At 44.5% G+C, this 21,436-nt stretch overlaps 1 protein-coding gene across 1 annotated transcript in view; it reads right to left on the bottom strand.

Annotated features, from left to right (window-relative positions):
• Positions 1 to 1,190: 1,190 nt before the first annotated feature.
• BRINP1 (BMP/retinoic acid inducible neural specific 1) overlaps positions 1,191 to 21,436 on the bottom strand; it is a gene marked incomplete at its 3' end in the record, with an annotated part of 58,863 nt that continues 38,617 nt past the window's right edge. Inside the window, exons 5-7 of the mRNA XM_084272365.1 lie at positions 14,336 to 14,572; positions 8,066 to 8,288; positions 1,191 to 2,331 (exon numbers count right to left, since the gene is read on the bottom strand). Coding sequence (XP_084128491.1) covers positions 1,191 to 2,331; positions 8,066 to 8,288; positions 14,336 to 14,572 — 1,601 coding nt within the window. The remainder of the gene's footprint in view (positions 2,332 to 8,065; positions 8,289 to 14,335; positions 14,573 to 21,436) is intronic.

Here is a 21,436-nt window from a genome sequence, read left to right as displayed (position 1 = left end):
ATAAAGTGTAAGAAAACCATGGATATTATTCACAGCTAAGGAAACAAGAAAGTAAAAGGGATTTTTCTTTCCCCAAAGGAGAAAAATGACACACATACCCTTCGGTGTCTCCAAGTTTCCTCTGAAATGTATTTTCTTGCATCATGCTTTGGTTTTTGTGGTGATGAGGGTTTCCCAGTGTTACTGAAAAACCCAGAACCTGAGGCAAAAAGCCAAACCCAGGTTTTTCTTTAAGTCTGGATTTATCAAAGTGGTGTGTGAATTAAGTTTCTCAGTGTTTTAGGGAATCTGTTGCAGTACCTTAAGGATGAGTGGCTCTGAAGACTTACAGGTGCTGATCCTCAAAGGGGTTAAGCGCTGGCATCTCTGAAGGCAGCAGCAGTCTGACACAGGGTGTGAACTCCAGCAAGGAGCAGAAGAGACCTGACATGCCCCATTCTTCAGCAAGTGCTGAGACTCTACCTCTGGTGAAAAGTCTTCTGAGACAGAAATCCCAAAGTGAAGACACCTGAGACCTGCACCCACCTGAGACCTCTTAGGTGTCTTCTCACTAACAAGGCATTACTTTTACCCTCAAAGGACTGCCATCACTTGATGTATTCCAGCAAAGCTCAGCACAGGCTGTGTGAATAACTCAAAGTAAAGCTGGCATAAATCTCAACAGAAGAAATATCTTTTATCTTTAACCATTTACTCCCACTATAGGAATAATGGCAGTTCTTTTACATTTACATATAACTCTTGTTTGCTTTGATTTTTTTGTTTGTTTCTTTGTCTTGGCACCTGCATAGCAGAAAACTTTACAGTTCATTACAGAAGTCTGCCCCTCTCTCGGCTCCTCCCTTTATTTACTCTGCTGCCCCTGAGGACTAGCAAGCAACACCCCCAAGGTCAAGAGAGAGTAAGGTGTTACCCTTTTATGACGGATTATAGAAATAACAAACATGCCTGACAGTTTTATACAGCTGCTAGAACGGGTTTAGTGTTCAACAAATGAAGAATTTTCTCTTTTTTTTTCCTCTTTTGTATATTAGTTACATTTTACAAATCTCATTTGTCCCCCCTTCCTTTACTGTCACCCCACTTCTCTTTCTTTTTACTTTTTCTCTTTTTTTTTTTTTTTTCTTTTTCTCTTTTATTTTTTTACAGCAAAAGGATCAATCACCAACATGTCCACTGAAAAGTCCGGGTTAGCAGAGTTTGGCTGTCATCTGGTCCGACTGTTTGAGGATCTCGGTGTTGTACAGATCTAGAGCGTGGTTCACACGGATGATCTCGCTGTTGGTGAGCTTCAGGCGGTGCTTGAGCATACAAGAGAACAGATCCAGCTGGGGCTTCCCTGGGGCTACGGGAGGCGCCAGTCTATTGATTCGGTCCCGAATATCCAGCAGCAAGAGCATGACGGAGGAGGAAGAATAGAACTGCCCACCTTGTGTGTACGACTGGTTGACCTGCTGCACAGCACTGCGCAGTAGGTCAGCGTTAAAACGCAGGCTGTAGCCATAGACCTGCACATCCGAGATCTTGATGTAGAACTGACGCTTGGTGGGGTCAGAAAGGTCCACGGGCCCTTGGCCAGTCTCGTTACGCAGCAGGGAGGGCAGCCGAGTCCGGCTGCGTAGGTAGATATGGACGGTCTCGAAAAAGGTTTTCCACCGGTTGCCCAGTAGCAGGGTCCAGTTGTAGCACTGGCTGTTTTGGAGGCGGATTTTCTCCCAGCGCGGATAGCCGTACTCCCCAAAGGGCATGTTCCAGCCCTCGGAGTGACTCCCACTGAAGGGGTTGACATAGACAAAGAACATAGGGTCCAGGCTGCTGTTGCGCATCTGGCAGATTCGCATGGAGATCCCGATCACCATGTGGATGAAGTCCATCCGGTTCTTGTTGCTCTTCAAGGTGAGGGACATGCGTTTGCGCCACCTGGGGTCGAAGAAGGTATCCAGGCGGATCTCGTTGCTGATGAAGGTGGTGTGCACATACAGGCGAGAGTCCATTTTCTGCAGCAGGTACTTCAGCTCTAGGTCCTGGAAGTCCAAGTCCGTCTCAAAGCTGATGAACTGCTCGCTCCGCTCCGAGTCTACGTTCTGAGGCTCGCAGCGACCCCGGTAAAGCTTATAGCCCTTGTTGCATGAGCCGCAGAGAGAGATGTTGGCAAGGCTGCACATGGCACAGCTATTGTTGCCCCCAATGATGCAGGGGATGGGGCGCTGGCACAGGCTGGTGCCACCATGACAAACGCAGCTCCGCTGGCTTTCCAGAAAGGTCCCCCAGAACCCATTCTCATTGCAGTAGAGCAGGGACTGAACCCGGGTAAGCCATTCCTGTATTGTCCTGCAGGCAGGAAGAAGAAAGCATTAGTGTAGGAGAGCCTTAGGGAGTCTTTGGTATTGGCATCATACTAGAGCCACAGCGTTTTCAGGGATATATCAAGGCAGAGCTCTCAGAACATTGATGCCCTGCCTTGGCATCTGGGAGATATTCCAGTCTATTTCTAGACCAAATCTTTCATCTGCTGTTTACTCCATTGGTGGAGAGCAAAAGGCCTCTAAGAAATAGCTAGACATTAGAGCTGATCATCTGAGGTCTCTCTTTTCACACTGCTCTAGGAGCTGAGACTGGCACAGTCCCCTGCCAAGGATCCCATCAGTGCCACAGCAACCAAAATTCAACCATGGGAATGGAGCTGATAAAGCCATGCCAGAGGCTGAGGTGTTACCAGACATTGCAGGTCAGTACAACTCCTAGGCCAGTAGGAGATACCTGCTCTGTGTCATTGGCAATTCCCCTCACTCTCCAAAACAGACCTGTAACAGGATGTGGCAAAGCCAGCAGTAACCTGTGCTTATGGTGCAGAGCTCAGTAGCAGCAGAAAAGAGCGTGGAAGTCAGGGTGCGTAGTGATAAAGCTGCCAAAACAGCTTCTCCTTTAAAAAAAACCTGCTGCTAATTAACCTCCTCTCCCAGCCTCTCCCCTTAAAAAGCCCATTCCTAGGCCCCACCACTCCCATAATTGCTATATCAACGCCCTTACCTCCGCATCCTGCAGCCCTGGAACAACTCCTAATGAATGACACTGTAACCCACGTTTGCTTTATGTATAACCCACTCGCCACGCTGCCTCGCTGCCCCCTCTTCCCCCTCCCTGGGAAATCTCAGCACAGCGACTCCTTTCTCAGCATCCTTCAGCAGAATGCCTTGTTCAGCCGCCCGCTCCCTCCCCTCCGCCTTCCCCCCAGCTAATGAATACTTCATTGTCTCCTCTGGGCAAAAAGTTCTTGGTAGTGCTGCAGTGAGAGGACTGGCTAATGACAAATTAGGATTCAGTCCCTGTAGAACGGGAGGAGTGATTATGGACAGAGGCTCTCAGAGCTGGATTAGTGAAATTCATGGCACCTGCATCGCCTGACCTCCGAATAATCATTAAGCTGTAGGCTGTATCAAAGAAGGCATTAAATGATACAGCAGCAAAGAACAGCAAGATGATTAAGGGGAGGGAGCGAGTGGAGGGATGAGAGTGTAAAACAGAGGAAAGCGCTGGAAGGAAAGAAATAATCAAGGAGCAGAAGCAGAAAGAAGGGGAAAATGTGCAGGTAAAAGGAGAAATGAGAAAGAAATGCAGTGGGCAGGAGGAATAGGGATGGAGAAAGGGGAAAACTGAAACGAGCAACAGTTGAAAGACAGAGGACAGGCAGGAATGAAAAGAAGCAGAAAGAAACTGAGTGAAAAGGAAAAAAAAATGAGATGGGGTGAGGGAGAAGGAAATGCAATAGCAGGAAAATTCTGGAGCTCTGAATGTGGGAAGAGACAATTTTCACATTCCTGCTGTGGTGCAGGGCTGCCAGGGTCTCTTCTCACAGCTAACAGGAGCTCTGCAACTAGTGGAAAAGCCAGGGCTGGCTGGGGCACTTAGAAGCAAGGCAAGAACCTCAACAAATATTTACTGGAGAGGGAGAGGGTGACAGTCCTGTTCCCCAGAAAAAAGAGCGCGGGGTTCCTCCTGGTTTCTAGGACAGCTCTGCTTCAGACAAGAGGAGACAGCAGAGTGTGACTGCAAAACACACTGCTGGCAGCAACAACCTCGCTCAAAACTATCCCCTGGGGACTGAGTCTGCCTTCTGCTCAGAGGTGAATTTTTCCTTACTTTTTCAGCAATACAAGTATCTCTTACCCCATCTGAAGCTATGCAGCTCCTGTTTGGAGAGCCAGCCAAGTGCACTCAGCTTTACCAAAGCACCCAAATTCCAAGTTTCAATCTCACTAAAGTACTGGGAGCCCTCTGTGATTATTTCATCACCTCCTTGAATGCCTTGGGTTTTGCTTCCCACCGTCAATCTAAATATGAAGCTGAGGGATAGGGAGCCTGTGGAGGATTAACTAAACCCAAAGAAACCCTCCAATACGTGCATACTGATTGCCTGGGTTTACAGGGCTGGGGGAGTTGCAAGCTCCCTCTTCCCACAACTGGGCTTGACAACAATGATAGAAATCAGAGGATGCTTAGAAGGGAATATCTCCTGCAGCCTCATCCTTAGCTTCCAATCCCACTGTAATTTCCTCCAAGAAAAGAACAGGGACACAAAGGACAGTGGCACAAGGAAAATGAAGAGCTGAGGCAGCAGGCTGGTGGCAGATAGACAGCGAGAGTCCAGCTCCATCACATATCCTCTTAGCATCCAATGATGCCCCATGAGGTGAGGATGGTATTTCCCTGACAGCCACAGCTCTGTCCATGGCCACATCTATTGTTCTTTGTGGGACTGGGCTTCCAGGTGAGGTAGTAACAGTTGCTCACAGGTCTCAGGAGATGAGAAGAAAGAGAGCTGGGTTTTTTTCTGGAAGAGGTGTATATATGTCTTAGCATTCAGCAGACACAAGTAGGACCAAAAACATCCCAGCCTACCCACCACAGCCCACCATCTGCTGATGGCAGCAGTAAAGGATGTAATTAAATGAAAATGCAGAATCCAGGGCAGAGCTGGGCATCAGCTACAAACATGACAACGGCAAGTGTGATAGAGTGAGAGAGAGGAAAAGTATAAATTATCCCATTTTGCCTTGCAACTGGGGCAGGCTAAGAATATACACAGGACCAGTCACAGCCCATCAGCTGACAGGAGGGAATTTCTTAAAAAACACACCCATGATGGCTCAGACTCATGTGAATGTAACCAAGAGGTGTCAGGTCAGAAGGAAGCAGAAAAGAGCCACTGTTGAAAAGCTGAAAGCCAGTACTAGAAGAGCCACTGGTTTTCATTTTACTTATTTTCTCTTTCATTAAAGATTCATCAGCTTATCTTTCTCCCTCTTAATATCATTGCAAAAGTTATTCTGCCTGACGTTTGCTACCTCTGCCAGTTCAAAGTGTAAAGTCCTAGAGCATGTGAAATTAAAAAAAGGAAAACTGCATCTTCAAAGGTCACTCTCAAGCAATTTTAGATTCAGCTTTAATATCCCACATTCTAAACTAAAATGAAAAAAAAAAAAAAGAGAGAGAGATATCCAAGTAAAGTGAGAGTTTTGTTATTTTGCAATGTTTTCTTGTGTTTCTCACTGGAGACGTGCTGGGAACTGGGAGCCAGGCAATCATGCAGAGCTGTTCCACCATTTAAAACCTATCTGTTGTAAGAAAAAATAAAAGATGTTTTGTGGGACAGTTTTGGGCTTTCAGATCAGAAGCAGAGGTCAGGTAGAAAGGCGACAAATAGTTTTCTTTCCTCCTGACTTGTCATCCTTCGGGACTGATCGGGTGTGGGAAGGGGAAGAGGCTGATGGGTGGTGCTTGAGGCAAAGATGCAGCTTCGTTGTAGATGATGTCTGAGCTGGTTAGAAAACCAAATCACACCAAAACCAAACAAAAAAAATTCCAAAAAACAAAGAAACCAAATTAAAAAAACCCAACCCAAACACAAAAAAACCCACCCCCAAATCTAAAATCCTGATCCAGCAGGACAGATTGGTTTTGTTTATATTGCAAGAGAAAAGGTAGGGATTTCATCAGTTTTCCTTTGCAAACCTACCTTTCGCTTTCCAACCAGTGCTAGCTGCTGTGGTGGTATGTTTGGGCTTTCTGCATGGAACACTGAAGTAAAAAATGCTATTTCTGTTCTCAGCAGCTGTGAGATGTATTCTTAACTAATGATAAATTGACTGGAGCCCAGAACATATATGAATTCCCCCCCTCCTTTGGATCTTATTTATATTTTACATCCAGAGATTTAAAATGCAACTGTAAGTGCTCCTTCAGCACTGAAGCTTTAACAACTAAGGAGTGGAATCCACCTAATTGCCCAAATCCCAACTCTTCCTTTCCTTTGGAAACACCACCTCTTCCTTTCCTAGAGGACAATCAACAGCAATCCTATTTCTTTTTTACATTGCTTTTGAATCTATAATGTAGGCTTACTATTATGTGTGTTAGACAGAGAGAGAGGTTTGCTCTTAATAGAACCTTGCCATCCTTTCAAAGCCACTGGCACGCTTGATAAGTGTCTGTCGTTCTGTACAGTAACAATTAGAAAATTAGAGTATTTCCAAGCTCTGTGAAAGGAGTGATGAAATGCATACCTCTCCTGCTATGGATCTACCAAACCCCTCCCCTGCCTAGCTGCAAATGCAGAATGACAAATAAGAAAAGAAATTATAATATGCCTGGTGGTGTTGACTTAAACACATCAAGCACGTCAGTCAGCTAAAAACCCAGCTGCCATCAGCCATTTCGTCCTGCTTCCCCCAGATTTTACAGTATTAGTTGGAGCCTCCCTTTCTGCGTGGCTGGCTTTTTAAAAATAGAAGAGAAATTCTACGATGTATTTATCTGACTCCTTTGCAGCAAGGTACTTGGCAGGATATTTGCTCACTGCCACTTTGCTTTGCTGTTGTGGCATAACCCAATGCCTGGACATGCTTGAGACTCCTCCAGCAATTGGCTTGTTTATAGCAGCTCAGTCAGTTGGCCAGAGCTGGCTAATTTTAGGAAGTTCTCCAAAGACTTTTTTTCATAATCTCTTAAACTTAGTAGATCTTTCTCCTCATCCCTAGTAAGCCCATCAAGTCCTTGTCCAGAAGCATGCAATGTCTTTGTAATCAAAGAGTTGTCAAGCCCTAGAAGAGTTTCCTGAGCTGCACAGTGGTGAAATGAAAACTCAGAGTGCTTAGTGGCCAGAGGGATGGATGATAACAGGAGACAGCAGTCAATCAGTTAATTTTCTCTTGAGACTGAATATTTAGGTAATGAAGGAGATGAAAAGAACAGTTCCTCTACGAGTGTTAACTTGGCCTGACCCTTCCAAGAGAAGCATGTAATAAAAGGCATTTGGACTTTTTTTTTTTAACAAGATTTTCAGTGTGACTTCACTCCAGACAACACAGAAAGAAACAGCAAGAAATGTTTGTTAAAATCCAAGGACGGGAGTCTCCAAAAATGATTGGAAGCAAACTTAAACTCAGCCATAGGTCAGGGCTGAAAGGAGCCAGCAGGAGGTAACTATTGGATATCAATAGTTGCTGTAGCTTTAATGGAAAATCTCCTCTCTCTCCATCTGTAATAACATTGCTAGGTTTCTAGTCAGGGCAGGTTTGCAGGTTCACTCTGCATTTTGTAGAAGAGATGTGATCTATTCCAAGTGAAACTAAAGCTTCTCTTTGGCTATACTCATTGAGGAGCACAACTCAAAAAAAGGGCTGAAGCATCTCGTGCTCCCTATGTCCACTTTAACAGCAAACTGAGGCTTAAACCCTGGCTGTGGTACATGAGGCAAAACTGCTTAAAAAGCAGCTTGGTCTGCTTGGCTTTCTGATGTCAGCCCTGTAATACTCATACAGAACACAACAGAAGAAGTGAGGACTCTTTGCCTGGGTACTTAAGACCGTGCAGGATGGCTGTGAATACACTGAGGTATGCAATAAAGGTTACAGCCCAAACTGTAACGTTTTCCCCCCAAACCTCCCCATTTGCTATACCCAAACCCCTACGAGTTGGGTTGGGTTTAGGGTTTGGCTGTTGGGTTTAGGTCCAAGCCCAGGCTCAACTTCATCAGTCACCCATTGCCAAGGAAGGATGAAGATACCTTTCTCTAGGCAGCTGGTGGTTAGGGTTGTGCCGACACCGGACACTGAGGCCAAAGAGTTTGCGGGCAGTGCGCTGGATCTTCTGGCGCTGGGCTTCCAGGGAGCTCTGCAGCAGCTTGTAGCGGTTCTGCAGATCCCAGTCGTTCCCCCAGTGCTGGTGGATGCTCCCAATGGTCAGGAAGTGGTTGCTAGGTAGCCTTTTCATGAAGGATTTAAACTCATCTGGAACACACAAAAAAGTGGAGAAATGCAGAGGTTTCTGAACTATTAAAAAGTTACAAAGGTTTTCATTAGCAGGATGGACAAACAGCAATGATGTATGAGGCCATCAGTGCTCTGCCAAAGGAAGGTGATGTCCATTAACCCACCAGCCTGTCATTCTGCCCCAGGAAGCCCACTAATTCTATGGCTGTTGCTGCTCTTATGTGAGAAATGAAACCCAGAGAGTATCAGGGTGAAGCAATATGGTTAATGTGTACCGAGTGGAGAAAAAAAGACAACAAATTCCCTGGAGCATGGGATTATAGTCTAGGGGTTATGAACAAAAAGCAGGGAGTTGTAATCATTGTCAGTTAAAGAGTTCTCATTTAAATTGTTTTTCAGCTGCTCCTAAAATGCCGTTTGTTGTTGAAGTCAAATCACTTTGGCTGTGTTGTTAAAAAAGAGAGAGAGAGAGAGAGAGAAAAGCTTTAAAAAATCCCCAGAGGAAGGGTTTGGATTGTGTTAAAATGTCCTGCTTTCTCCTTTTTTGGTTTTTTTTTTTTTTTTTAAAAAAAGAGCCTTCTGACTTTTTTTCTCATTTAACTTCAAATGAAGTTAAATGATTTGCTTTATGCAATGCTGGAAATAAAATAAAATAAAATAAAATAAAATAAAATAAAATAAAATAAAATAAAATAAAATAAAATAAAATAAAATAAAATACAATAAAATAGTTAGCAGGGCTAAAGTCAGAACAAAATATGTCAATTTTAGCTAAAAGGAAAAAAATCTAATTGATCAAAAGATATGTTGTTAAATGCTGTTTCGTGATCACTTTATTTCTATTTGATTTTGAGAATTAAAAAAACCCATTATACGTAGGGTTTGTTTGAGCCTTTTTCATCAAAAACCAGAAAATCTGATACTGTGTATGACCACCTCTTTCTTCCTAACTGAGTTTGTTTAGAGTCTGATTATCAGGCTGGGACATCCTCCAGTGAAGAAACCCAGATGTTTCCAACTTTCTCAGTTGAAAATAACCCAGTTTTTGACATCGGAAAACTGTGGTATGCTGAGAGCTTGAGAAGTACAGGTCAACAAAACCCCCACAAAGTACAATAAAGAAAAGAACTAAAGTTCTGTCCCAAGAGAGAACAGCTCCAGGTTCCAGTACAGGCTTGGAAACAATCAGTTGAATAAAAGCTGCTAGACAGTCCTAGGTGTTATGGTGGGCACCATACTGAAGGGTGAACACTACACTCTCACTGGAAATGCAACAAACTGCATACTGGGCTAACCCCAGTAGGTTAGGGAAGTTAATATTCCCTACTTCTTGGCACTGCTGAGGGTGCACCTGCATTTCTCTGCCAGGTTTAGGGACACCCAATTAAAGATGGGTGTTGAGGAACTGGGGAGAGCACAACCAAGGACTACTGACATGGTCAAGGGCCTGGAGCACAAGTCCTACAAGGTCAGGTGGTGGGAACTGCACTTGTTTAATCTGGTGAAGAAGAGGCCAAGGGGCAATCTAATTACAGCCTACAACTGCTTAAAAGGTACTTACAAAGGAGAGAAACTCTTATTAGAGACAGATGATATAACAAGGAGTACTAGACAGTTTGCAGCTTGAGAAACTCAAATGATTTATTGGAAAACTTCTTCATGTGGAGGCAACGCAGCACTGGAACGCGCTGCCCAGAGATTTTGAAGAATTTTTCCTTTTAGAGTCTGCTAAAAAACCCCATGGTTGACCTAGTGTAATGCTAGTCGTAGTTCTGCTTCTAGAGGGAGGTTGGACTACAACCCTGTCATCAACCCCACAAAGCATCCAGCAGGAAATGCAGCCATCTTTTCCTGTAATCTATCTACTTTTGTTTTTTCATTTCCTAATCCTATTTTTTTTGTTAAATTCCTTCATCCCATTTTCAGAAGGAAGAGAGGACAACAGCCCCCCAAAAATGCAAGCTTACAAAGGCTGATCTCTTTTAAGAAAAAGATATAATATAGAGAGTTATTGCAGAAAATCAGACTGGATAATTTGCAACCTATCCTACGAAGCTTATAGTTATTTGCATAACAGATTTCCTACTATTCAGCAACTTGCAGTTCAGTGCTTGAGTGCCTAACAAAGAATATCTGTGCATTAGTCAGTACCATCATTACAGAGATGGTAAATGGATGTTCATGTCCTACTCATCGCATGGGGAAACCGAGTACCTAATAAAAATAATTATCCTCATTGCACTATCAAGATCCACAGGACTTCTGCTTGTCTCCTTTCTTCCCAAAGATAACGGAGAGACCTTGGTTGTTTTTTTTTTTTTTAATCATCTCTCAGGTTTTCAGTCTATTTGTAATGCTGCTTTCAGTGCCATTCTCCTCCCCAAAAATGATTCTCTCCTGTTCAGTGGTCCTCTGAAACTATCATCATGTATAATTGCTTCTGTTGACCATGCTGATTACTCCTGGTACCTTTCAGGAGTAAAAGCCTTGCATTTGCTTCCCGCCCCTTATAAATCAATTTCCTCAAAAGCCTGTTTGTGCAAAAGACCAAGCTCTTTTCCCTCTGATGATGAATGTGCTACATTTTTCATAGAGACGGGGAAGGGAGAAATTTCAGTGCAGTGTGCACATTTTGATACTGCAGTGCAACGTTGGGGGAAAAACAAATGAGCAAAGAAATCTGGCAAAATAAAAGCTGGATGGGGTTGTTTTTAGAAGAAAAAAATAGGGGGGGGGGGGGAAGAAACTTTAAAAAAAGAATAGTTTCTTCATTGATTTATATGTATTTATAACTATCCCTGAGACTGTGGCTACATTGTGCTAAGCCTTGTGCCTTCCCAGGAACAGCTGATTCTTAACCTAAAGAATTTTCAATTAACTACTAAGGCTGTTTTAATTTGGTTTTATTTTATTTAGCCACACAGACAACGTTGACGATGGCTAGGACTACATCTCCCATAGTGCAGCATGGCCCCTCTTTCTGCACAGTCACCTAGTCCCTGAAGGCGATGGCTGTCCCATGGCAATGACTTATTGATGGTACAGGGCAGATGGTCCAGCCTCTGGAGAAGAACGTTGGCATCACAGGGAGTTGGCCATGTCAAACATCTGTTTCACAGATGAAACTTATTTTTCCAGTGCTTATTTTTTTCAGTTAAAAAAATAACATTTTCATCAGAAAGCAACAGGACTGAAAGAAATAAAACCCATGACTTTTAATCAAAAGACTGTTTTAAAATCCAGAATCAATTTGGATGCAGAATATTTTGGCCAGACATACTAAAATTCCAAGAATAAGGCAGTGCTATTTTCCTCATCTTACTCCTAAGCAGTGAAGCACAGGACTACAAGAAAGATCCCGAGTGGATTTAAAGCAGCATCTGTTCACTGCAGCCCCCTTGACTTTGAAGATGCTATCCCAAATCACACCAACTCTTGATTTGCCCTGCAGGATTTTTTTCAAATTGACACAGGGATCCAACCCAGATCAGAAACAGAATATAGACCTTTTAGGCTATCAGCAGCTTCCTGTGCAAATGCTATTTGCTTTCAGAGCACTCGTGCTTTTCAGCCCACTTTATTGGAAAAGCCTTCAGATGTCATTAGAGATTTCTTTTCTGCTGTTCATAATGAAGAAAATCCTCTAGTTATTGGGAATATTTATTAAACCGAAGAAGCAAAATACAAATACTGTAGTCTTTTGTGAGAGCAACTTTCATCTCAAAGGATAAGTTCACGCATGATGCAACAAAGTGATGAATGAGATGCAGCAGTTTTAAACATAAAGATAATCACTCCATCTAGTCCTGAAAAGCCTCCAGCCCTGGGTGGAATATGGCTACAGCACAGCAGAGAATTGCACTGCAATGTGTCACTTTAACATGGCAAATGAAAAACACCTTCCCCAGTTGAAGTCTCAAGGGGAGGGAGACTGAATATAATTATCTACGGCAGCCTTTGCTTAGATTGAGTGCAACAAGTACAGAACAGAACAGTAAAACAATCACCGTGGGACTGTAATTCTTCTCTCTCCATGGGGCTCTCACCTTCTAAGTGTCTGGGTTAGATCCCCTGGGGATATAAAAGGGTTTTGATGAGTGGTGGCCAACCTGTGGCTCTCCTGCATCTTGTATGAAGGTCCTGTGCCAGCACTTGCAACTAGTAACATCTAACTAGTAACAGTGCTGGCAGGCACTGCCAGTAATTCTAATCTGTGTGGCACTGAGCTAGCAGAAGCTTCTGAAATCTGTGTTTCTGGTTTGCCCTGGTGTAACCACCCCATCTGTGAATCTGCAGAAACTTCCAGAAAACCACTGACCACTTCAGATAGTGGCCTACTTCTGAAACTGCCCCAGCCTTGTGGCTCCCTGTAGTATATGGGGGTTTCTTGCCAAGGTGGTCATCAGCCTTGGGACATTAACTGCTACCTCTGACTTGCTCAGCAAAGCACCAAGTTGACAACATGAGCTGGACGTGAGAATCGACGCAGCAGAAGACATGCCAGCAGGATCCACATACTGAAGTATGAAGCAATCCTCAATATCCCACTAAGGAAACATGATAGGCTGCTTCATCTCAGTCGTTAAAAGGATTAAGAAGACCTTCAGCATAAGAAATTGGTGCTGGGAAGACTTCTAAAGAACAATCCATCAGTGCCTTGAATGAAGCTAGTTAGCTTCCTCATAGTTTTCTTTCCTAGTGTGGAGACCTGGACAGTCATGATAATAAATGTTAAAAAAATGTGGTGGGAAATAATGACTAACACTAAGAGATTAAAGTCAGCATGAGGATAAATTCTTGATTAAGTTCAGCTTAGTGCCCATGTGGCTTTGGGGCAGGCAGACCACTTGCTAAAGGAAAGGATATGATTACATTGATACTTGTGCCCTCTTTCCTACCTCAAGTCCTTGAGCATGCATATCACATAAATATTCCAGCACACCTACTATGGGTGTTACCAGCATCAACGTGGAACAAACTCTGCTGACACCTTTGGTGTCACAGTGGGAGAACGCGGAGGGAGAGGAGAAATGTTCACACCAGCAGACATCAGCACTGTAGGAGAGAGAAGTCATTTTCCCTTCTCCTTGCTATCTCAAATGAGGTGTCATCTGGCCTGTGCTCTCTCTCTCTGAATTGCCTTTCACCAAAGCAGAATAAATCATTCATGCAAATCTGAAAAGCAATTTCTGCATCATTCATATTGTGGAAGTTTCTCTGTAGAACTATTAAAGAGAGATTCTGAGCTGGTTTCATATGAAAAATCATATTTTTTAATCAAACAAATACTTCCATGGAAAATATCCCTTTACACATAGAATTAAGTGTAGGTGTGTGCTTTTGTCTGTATGCATAAGAGAGAATAAAAGCCACTCCCTTGAGACTAAGATCCTGGGTTTGGGTTCAATATCCTCTATTATTTTAATCCAAACTGGAACAAATCCAAAGAAACCTCTCTCACAAGACCCCACCTTGAGTGCTGTGTCTAGTTCTGGAGTCCCCAACATAAGAAGGACATGGATCTATTGGAATGGGTCCAGAGGAGGTCACAAAGATGATTAGAGGGCTGGAGCACCTCTCCTGTGAATAATTGGGGCTGTTCAGCCTGGAGAAGAGAAGGCTCCAGGGAGATCTTATAGTGGCCTTCCAGTCCCTGAAGGGTCTACAAGAAATCTGGGGAGGGACTTTCTAGAAAGGCATAGAGGGATAGCATGAGGGGGAATTGTTTAAATTGGAAGAGGGTAGATTTAGATTGGATACTAGGAAGTTCTTCGCTATGAGGGTGACGAGACCCTGGCACAGGTTGCCCAGGGACGTGGTGACTGCCCCATCCCTGGAGGTGTTCAAGGCCAGGTTGGATGGGGCCTTGAGCAGCCCGGCCTGGTGGGAGGTGTTGCTGCCCATGGCAGGACAGGGGGGGACTTGATGATCTTTGAGGTCCATTCCTACCCAAACCATTCTTTGATTCCATGATTCTAGTAAGGGAAGACAAGGTTCTTACCTGGTGTAACCTGACATGTTTTGTTTGAAATAAATCAGTCAGAAAATGTGCTTTGCTTGGTTACCTGAATTCTCCAGATCTTTATAGGCTTCTGTCCAGGTCTTGCCCATGTTTGCTAGTGTGTACTCCATGATCTGGATGTCGGTGATGGGGCAGTTGCACTGCGGGAACTCCTCCGCACACTGGCAGCCGCACTGGCTGTTCCGGCAGATGTACTCCCCCTCGCCATTGCACATGATGTAACTCAAGGCAGACTGGACAAACTTCTCTTGTAAATACTGAGGAAAGATGATCTGGAGACCTGGCATAGAAACAAGAGGCAGGGATATGGGGGGAGCAAAAAAAAGACAACCCAAATGTTATTTCAGGTACCCGTTCTTTACAAAACCTGCTTCATTGATGGCTTGGGAAAGTGATGCTGAAGAATTAAAAGCTGCTGGGATGATTTTCTTAAAGCTGTCATGAGTAGGGAAGGTGGGATACAAATTGCATGCCATCTGCTCTATGAGAAGAGTGACAAGTAGCTTCCCTCTCCCTGATGCCCAGTGTACCCTCTTTATCCCAGTCCTGAATCCCAGTACTACACAAAGCATCTGAATGCAAAGCCTCCCTCATTCCCAAGCACTGGATTTTATACTTTGCTACCAAGTGCTAGTGCAGAAGTGGTGAGCGTTATGTTGTTCTGACCTGTTTTGAGAGAGACTAGATTGGGTTTGTACCACAGAAACAGGAAAACCATGCACTGGAGGAGAAAAGAAGGAAGGAAGGAAAACAGCAGAAAGGAAAATAATCCAAGGAGGGATTTACAAAAGACCCTTGCAGAGTTAAGTGCCCAGCTCCCACAGCATAAATACAGGAGCTGGGTACCTGAACCATTTCAGCTCACTCCCTGCTAGGAAGGCTACTTGCCAAATCCTATAAAAGTGCAAATGGATTTAGTGCCAATGATTTCGGTGGTGCTCTGAAGATTTACGTTAGCTGAGAGATCTATCTCCACATCTCTTTCTCCACAGCCAGTGTTTGTGTATCCATCCCACTGTGCCGGCGGTCGCATAGGTCTGCGCTTGCTCAGGTACCAGAGGACTTAACAACAGTTTGTTTGTCCCCAGCTACAATGTACATTTCTTTCTTTCCTGTCCTCTTCCAGTCCCCATCCCCAGGCTCCCCACAGATGCCCCTGAGGATCCACAGCTGTTTCCTTCTACCTGGCGAGTCCCGCTTGTCAGGCTCTGTCAGCATCTGCGGTGCACGAGGCAGAGACACCATAACTCTGAGCGAGCTTTTCACAGGAAGCCTGGCCTGCTCGCCTTCCTCATAAAAGAGCCAGGGATTGTGGAGTGGCAGATAAAGGAGTTTATGGCTTGAACAGCAGCACTGAACTCCAGTGTAATGAAGGCACGCGGGTCAATTACCCATCTGTTTGTGTTTCTATTGCGCTGAATTACTGTATCCGTGGCTGACAGCTCATTGGAGTGGAATGAAAATAAGACAATAATTCAGAGGATGAGAGCATGCAGGAAGGGCAAGAAGGGCTGTGACTCCTTTCAGGAGTTCAGGCCCATATCTGTGATGGGTCACATTCACCTCAGATGGGAGAAAAGCAATGGGCAGTGCCCCCAGGACCCCCATTACCCTTTTGGTCCTACAGAGACACCTTAGCCTTGATGAGGTCCCTTTGGAAGACCCAGTCTGAGGGATCAGGAGGCTGTGGAAGGCACAGGGACCTCTGTCTCCTTTCTGCTCCTACTGCAGCCAGGGCACAGTCTCAGAGAGCACTATGCCCAGTGCCAGCAGGCTGCCCTGTCATCTGACCTAATCGGCAGCCCAGCACAGAGCAGTGGCTGGGCAGGATGAACACAGAGCATCCTTCAGCTGGAGAAGGTGTCTGTGACACTCACACTAGGCAGGATTTCAAGCCTGGCTGTGGAGGCACCATGTCATGGAGCCCCTGCTGCCTTTCCCGAACTGCTGTTGCAGGGAAGAGTGGGAACATGCCAGGGGCTGACCACAGCGTACAGCATCCCTGCAATCAGCACCTTGAGGTCCCATTGGTCTTCCCTACAATGGTGCTCAACAAAAAGCCCATTGACTTCAGGAAGCCCTTTTAGGAATTTATCTGAAGCTACCACCCCAGAGGCATGGTCCTTTTCCAAACCTTCACACTGACATCAGGGATGGTCCCACCTGCTTGGCTCCTAAAGTTTCCTTCAGGACAGAGAGTGCAGTGCTGTTGGAGAAATGAGATCCACAAAAAGGGCTTGGAGACCCTGAAGGTTGCTGTACTCACTGAGCTTGCAAGCTCACAGGGAGGGGGGTCTGGATGTCTGGATGTGCACTGACCCTGTTTATTCATGGTTCAAGTCCTGTGAATAAATCTTTCCACTCTTTGCTTTCTCTGCTTCATGGAGAAGCAACCTGCCCTGGCCTCAGCCTTTGAATACGAGGCCCAAATGACCGCAGGCTCTTCAGCTCATCATATTTTCTCTGTGAGTTTTTAACTTGGATAACAGCACCAACAAGCTGCCTGGTCCCAGCTACAAATGATAGTGGGTTTGGAGATTTTTTTTCTTTTCTTTCCTGGAGGGAATAGAGGTAAAAAAAAAGCAACTAAAGATTTAGGGAAAGCACTTCCCTTTGCAAGGGACATTCACTGTGCATCTCAGCACACGCAGAAACACGAATACCCTGTAATCTCCACAACATAATGTGGTTCCACCCTACACTGCACAGTGTCTCATGCAGATGCTTGCTTGAGTTTTAATCTATAAAACTCATAGTTTCTAAGCAAACATTTCCAGGATAAGCTTCTCTTGTAAGAAGCTGGTGAAGGGTTTGGAGCACAGGTTCGGTGAGGAGCAGCTGAGGGAGCTGGGGTTTTTTAGTCCTAAGAAATGGAGGCTGAGAGGAGACCTTATCGCTCTGCAACTACCCACAAGGAGGCTGTAGAGCAGTGGGGGTCAGTCTCTTCACTTGGGTAACTAGTGATAGGATAAGAAGAAATGGTTTCAGATTGCAACTGGGGGGATTTAGGTGAGGTATCAGGAAGAATTTCTGTACTGAAAGGGTTGTCAGGCATTGGACCAGGCTGCCCAGGGAGGTGGTAGAGTCCCCATCCCTGGAGGTATTTAAAAGGCGTGTAGGTGTTGTGCTTGAGGACATGGTGTAGAGGTTAGGCTCTTTAAGAGGTAATCAGCTCTCCTGTACACTTAGCAACCACTCAACAAAATACTTATCTTGAACCAGGTGAGCAGCAGTGCTGGAGTCCATACAGTTAATTGTAGCATGCAACAAGCAGCTATATTCAAATGTGTGCTTAGGCCAGGAACACAAGTGACACACGAATCCAGCTACCCATGGAAACACGAGTGTGCCTGCACTAAATGCAAAGCCCTGACTTTCAAACTGCCAACAGGCTGTAGGGATTACATATCACTCTGAGATCTTCCAGCCAGGAATTTCCTTGTGGAAGAAATCACTGCCAGGGTTACTGAAATACACCCATGCCTGTTTCATGTTTATGCTTTGATGTAAATATATAAATACTCACACATTTATCAGCATGCCCAGACAAGGGCAGATTCATATCTGTATTTTTGGTTTTATACTGAGCATCCTTATGACCAGATCCTAGCAAGACATTTTACAAGTACTGGGTAAGTAGCATCTCACTCAGTCCTCCTACCCTCCTCCTTCATATGCAGTTCCATACCGTGCCCAGTAACTAAGTATTCCTGAAATTGAGTTGATTACAGCTGTCAGTAACACCTAGGTGTGATTAATAATTTAAAGTAATCTTTGCAAACATGAGATTGCCATGTTGGTTGAGACCACTGCTCCAGGTGTTACCTTTAAAGCAGGAATGCTGCAGTCCCAAGGACTGGAAGAGCACACCAGCCCCACAGAGCAGCTTGCAGCCAGCTATGATAGCCAGGAAACCCCTGCTGCCAGCCACAACCTTAATAAAACATCCCAAGATGCTGTTTTGTTCTCTAGGAAATTTCTTTGAATATTGCAAACATTAATAAAAATGAGTTGCCTAGTGATAATGTGCTCTCTAGTGATAAAGCAACCTCATGTCAGCAGCCAAGCAGGGTGGAAACTGGGTTTTAAAAGGCTGAGATACTGGAATATTTTCAGGGGTGCACAAGCAATGGGCTCATCCTCCCCAGCAGCCTTCAGGAGCTGGTAATACATGCAGAAGGTAATTCTGCTGGTGACAAGCGTTAGGGAAAATATCTTAGTTTTGATGGTAGCTCATTGATGAGAAAGAGGAATTCTGCCACTCTCTAAAGCATAAAGCTCCTCTCTAAAAATTAAGAGCAGCCCAGGCCTGATATAGGTTTGTCTTAGATAACTACAAGCAGAATATGAAGTGTCTGACAAGCGAACATGTCCTTAATTCACCTAGAAAAACTATTAGAGATGTTTGGCTTTGGACTGTATATAAAAGGCTTCCTGCATTAAAAGAGGTAAATTTCCCCAGCTCTAAATTAGAGCTATTTGAAACATTTTTCACAGAAGAGTTCTCTGTTGAAAATGCAGTTTCATTGAAGCATTTTGTGAGAGCATGTTGACTCCAAAAGCACTTTTGACAGGGAAAGGTCTAAATGTGTTTTTCATACTTTCTCGTTTTGTTTCGCTGAAAAGCTGAACTGTTTCGTGGTGTCATTACTGCTTTGCCCATCCTGGCAAAGACATTAATATTAATTGTAATGTAAATTTTAATATTCCATTGCCATAGTTGATGTAACAAACTACCCACCATGCAACATTTCCTCTTTAATGTCACAGCGTTTAGAAGAGCACAGAAGGATTTTACCTCACTGAAGCGCTGCCATGGTGCAATACTGACGTGTGCTGTCACACTGTCCAAGAGGATGTCTCTGGAATTTTAATTCCAGGAAGGAAATGTTGCTTTTTGAAATTTTTTTTCTTTTTTCCCCACTCAAACTTTCAGATTTCAACCTAGGACACTTTTCTGAGAAACATAAATTCCTGTTGCCCACCAGACTGCTGTAGGGCTGTTAGCATCTTCACCTCACATGCTTGGGATTGCTCCCTGTTCTATGTGGCTTGTGCATCAGCCACATGACAGGCAGGTGATGGGATGGTCTTATGCTGGTGATAGGAGCAGGATAGAGATCCTGGCCTACCACAGGATCCCCCCCCTCCAGTCCTTGACAGGAGGCTGTGTCCCCACACAACCCTCCCCGTGCACAGGACATGGAGCCTGCCCCCAGGTAGTGCTAGGAAAAGGGAAACCACCTGAGCTACTGTGGCAGTTGTACCTGTGTATGTACCCCAGCACAGGCATCCAACACAGGTTCATGTGTGCTGGGCCCACATGGATCCTGGTTTCTAAGTTAGCGATGCTTTTCTGTTGATGTAACTCCCAGTGCAGAACCCCATACCCAGCACCATGCGTGCACCCAGGTCCTCCCCTAAATCTCCAGCCTGTCTGACCTTCCCAAACCCTCCATGCAGACATGAAGGTGGCTTACTTCTGAGCCTGGCCATCGCAGCTCCCAAGGGGCATGTCTCCGAAACTATGGTTCTCAGGGCTGGGTGGCAGAAAGCAAGTTCAGAAACAGAAATTCTCCCTGTCACGAAGATGCTGCTCTTTTATTGAGCCAGCCTCAGAGCCAGAGTGACACGGAGGTAGTAACATGGATTTCTGTCAGCAGCTCATGCTCGGCTGCTAATCAGATCAGAGGAGACTCAGTCACGATCCATTACCTGCAGCCCTGTGACTAATTCCTAATGAGGCTTCTCGGAGCAGAGGAAGGATCCTGAGTAATTATCCCAAGAACTGCACTCCAGATTAGGCAGAAAACACTCAGGTATAGCTTTAAAGGTCACTTTGTTCTATTAGGAAGAGTCCGTATCTTCCTCTCTTCCCTTACTGCCTCCTTTGTCTTGGAACTGGTCTCTATCTGTGCTGAGTTATATCATGAAGCTCCATGAAACCATGTGTGGTTGACACCTGAGGTCCTCTTCTGCCACCAAAAATCACAGCTTCATCTTCCTTACAAAGAACCATAGAATCATCCCCACCTCTCCTAAGTTCTTCCTCTTCCTCCTTCCCCCTCCCAGGCATCTTGCTTTCTCTCTTCTCTTTTGAGATCAGATAGCCAATACAGATCTATTGATTTACCTACTTGCCAGCCTATAAACCAACTGTTAGCTTGTTTAGCAGCTTACCTAGTTATCTGATGTGTCATCTTTGGGTTTTCATTACCAGCAGCCATCACCACAGTATATAAAAAAGCCTCAACAATTGTTTATTGTTAATTAGGTAAGAACCAGAACTCAGTGATTTAGATAATCACCGGAATAGTGAAAACAACCTGCCTATTATTTTTAAAGGCAAATAATAACAACAATAGTAATATATCCACAACATGACTCAGTAAATGAAACCCAGTTTCTGTGAAACCAAGATTAAAACAGCACTTGCCAAATTATACTCAAAGCGGAAGATGTAATGTAGCCCATTCATCTGAAAAATTAAAATTTGTGCAAGTACAAGGATTCCAGAAATAAAACCATCTGGGCAACTGAGCAATTAAATCCCACATTTCCTTATTTTGTCAAAAACTTGGGAATAACCTTAGCAAATTACACACCCAGTGAATTTCCTCCTTCTACTGAAGTAGACTTCTTGCTAACCAGCATGTATTTATTTATTAATTCAGTCATGACCTCTATCTGTTGATTTCTGGACTAGCTCCCCAACTGGGACTGAAGCCATGGCTTCTAGCATCCAAATAAAACCTTTGTGACTTTTCCCAAAGATTACAGTCATTAGAGAGTCCCAAAAGCTGATCTGCAAACTTCTTACGCAAATCAGCAATTTGGGAGGGACAAAGGGAGACGTGGACAGAATGTCCCTTCCATATTAATGGAAAAGGTCGTGCTTATTTATATCGGTGAATGCATAATATGTAGAAGTCCATCAAAATTCAATGGCAGGGGGCACCCAGACACTTCACTGGGGTCCAGCCTGCAGTTCCTTGTGCCTTTAGCTTAATCCCTGTCAAGCCCTAGCTCTGGTGTCCTGAGCATCATAGGAAGCCAACCAGAAGCCACTGGTCCTGCTTCAAGGAGCCTACAGCAAAGGTAGCGATCACAGCAAACGGAGAAGGGGAAGAGGTTGGGAAAGAGG

Source organism: Gallinula chloropus (assembly GCF_964237585.1).
Source record: "Gallinula chloropus genome assembly, chromosome: 18".
NCBI lineage: Eukaryota > Metazoa > Chordata > Aves > Gruiformes > Rallidae > Gallinula > Gallinula chloropus.
Note: the sequence above shows the minus strand (reverse complement) of the source record. Positions and strands in the feature narration are given on the sequence as shown.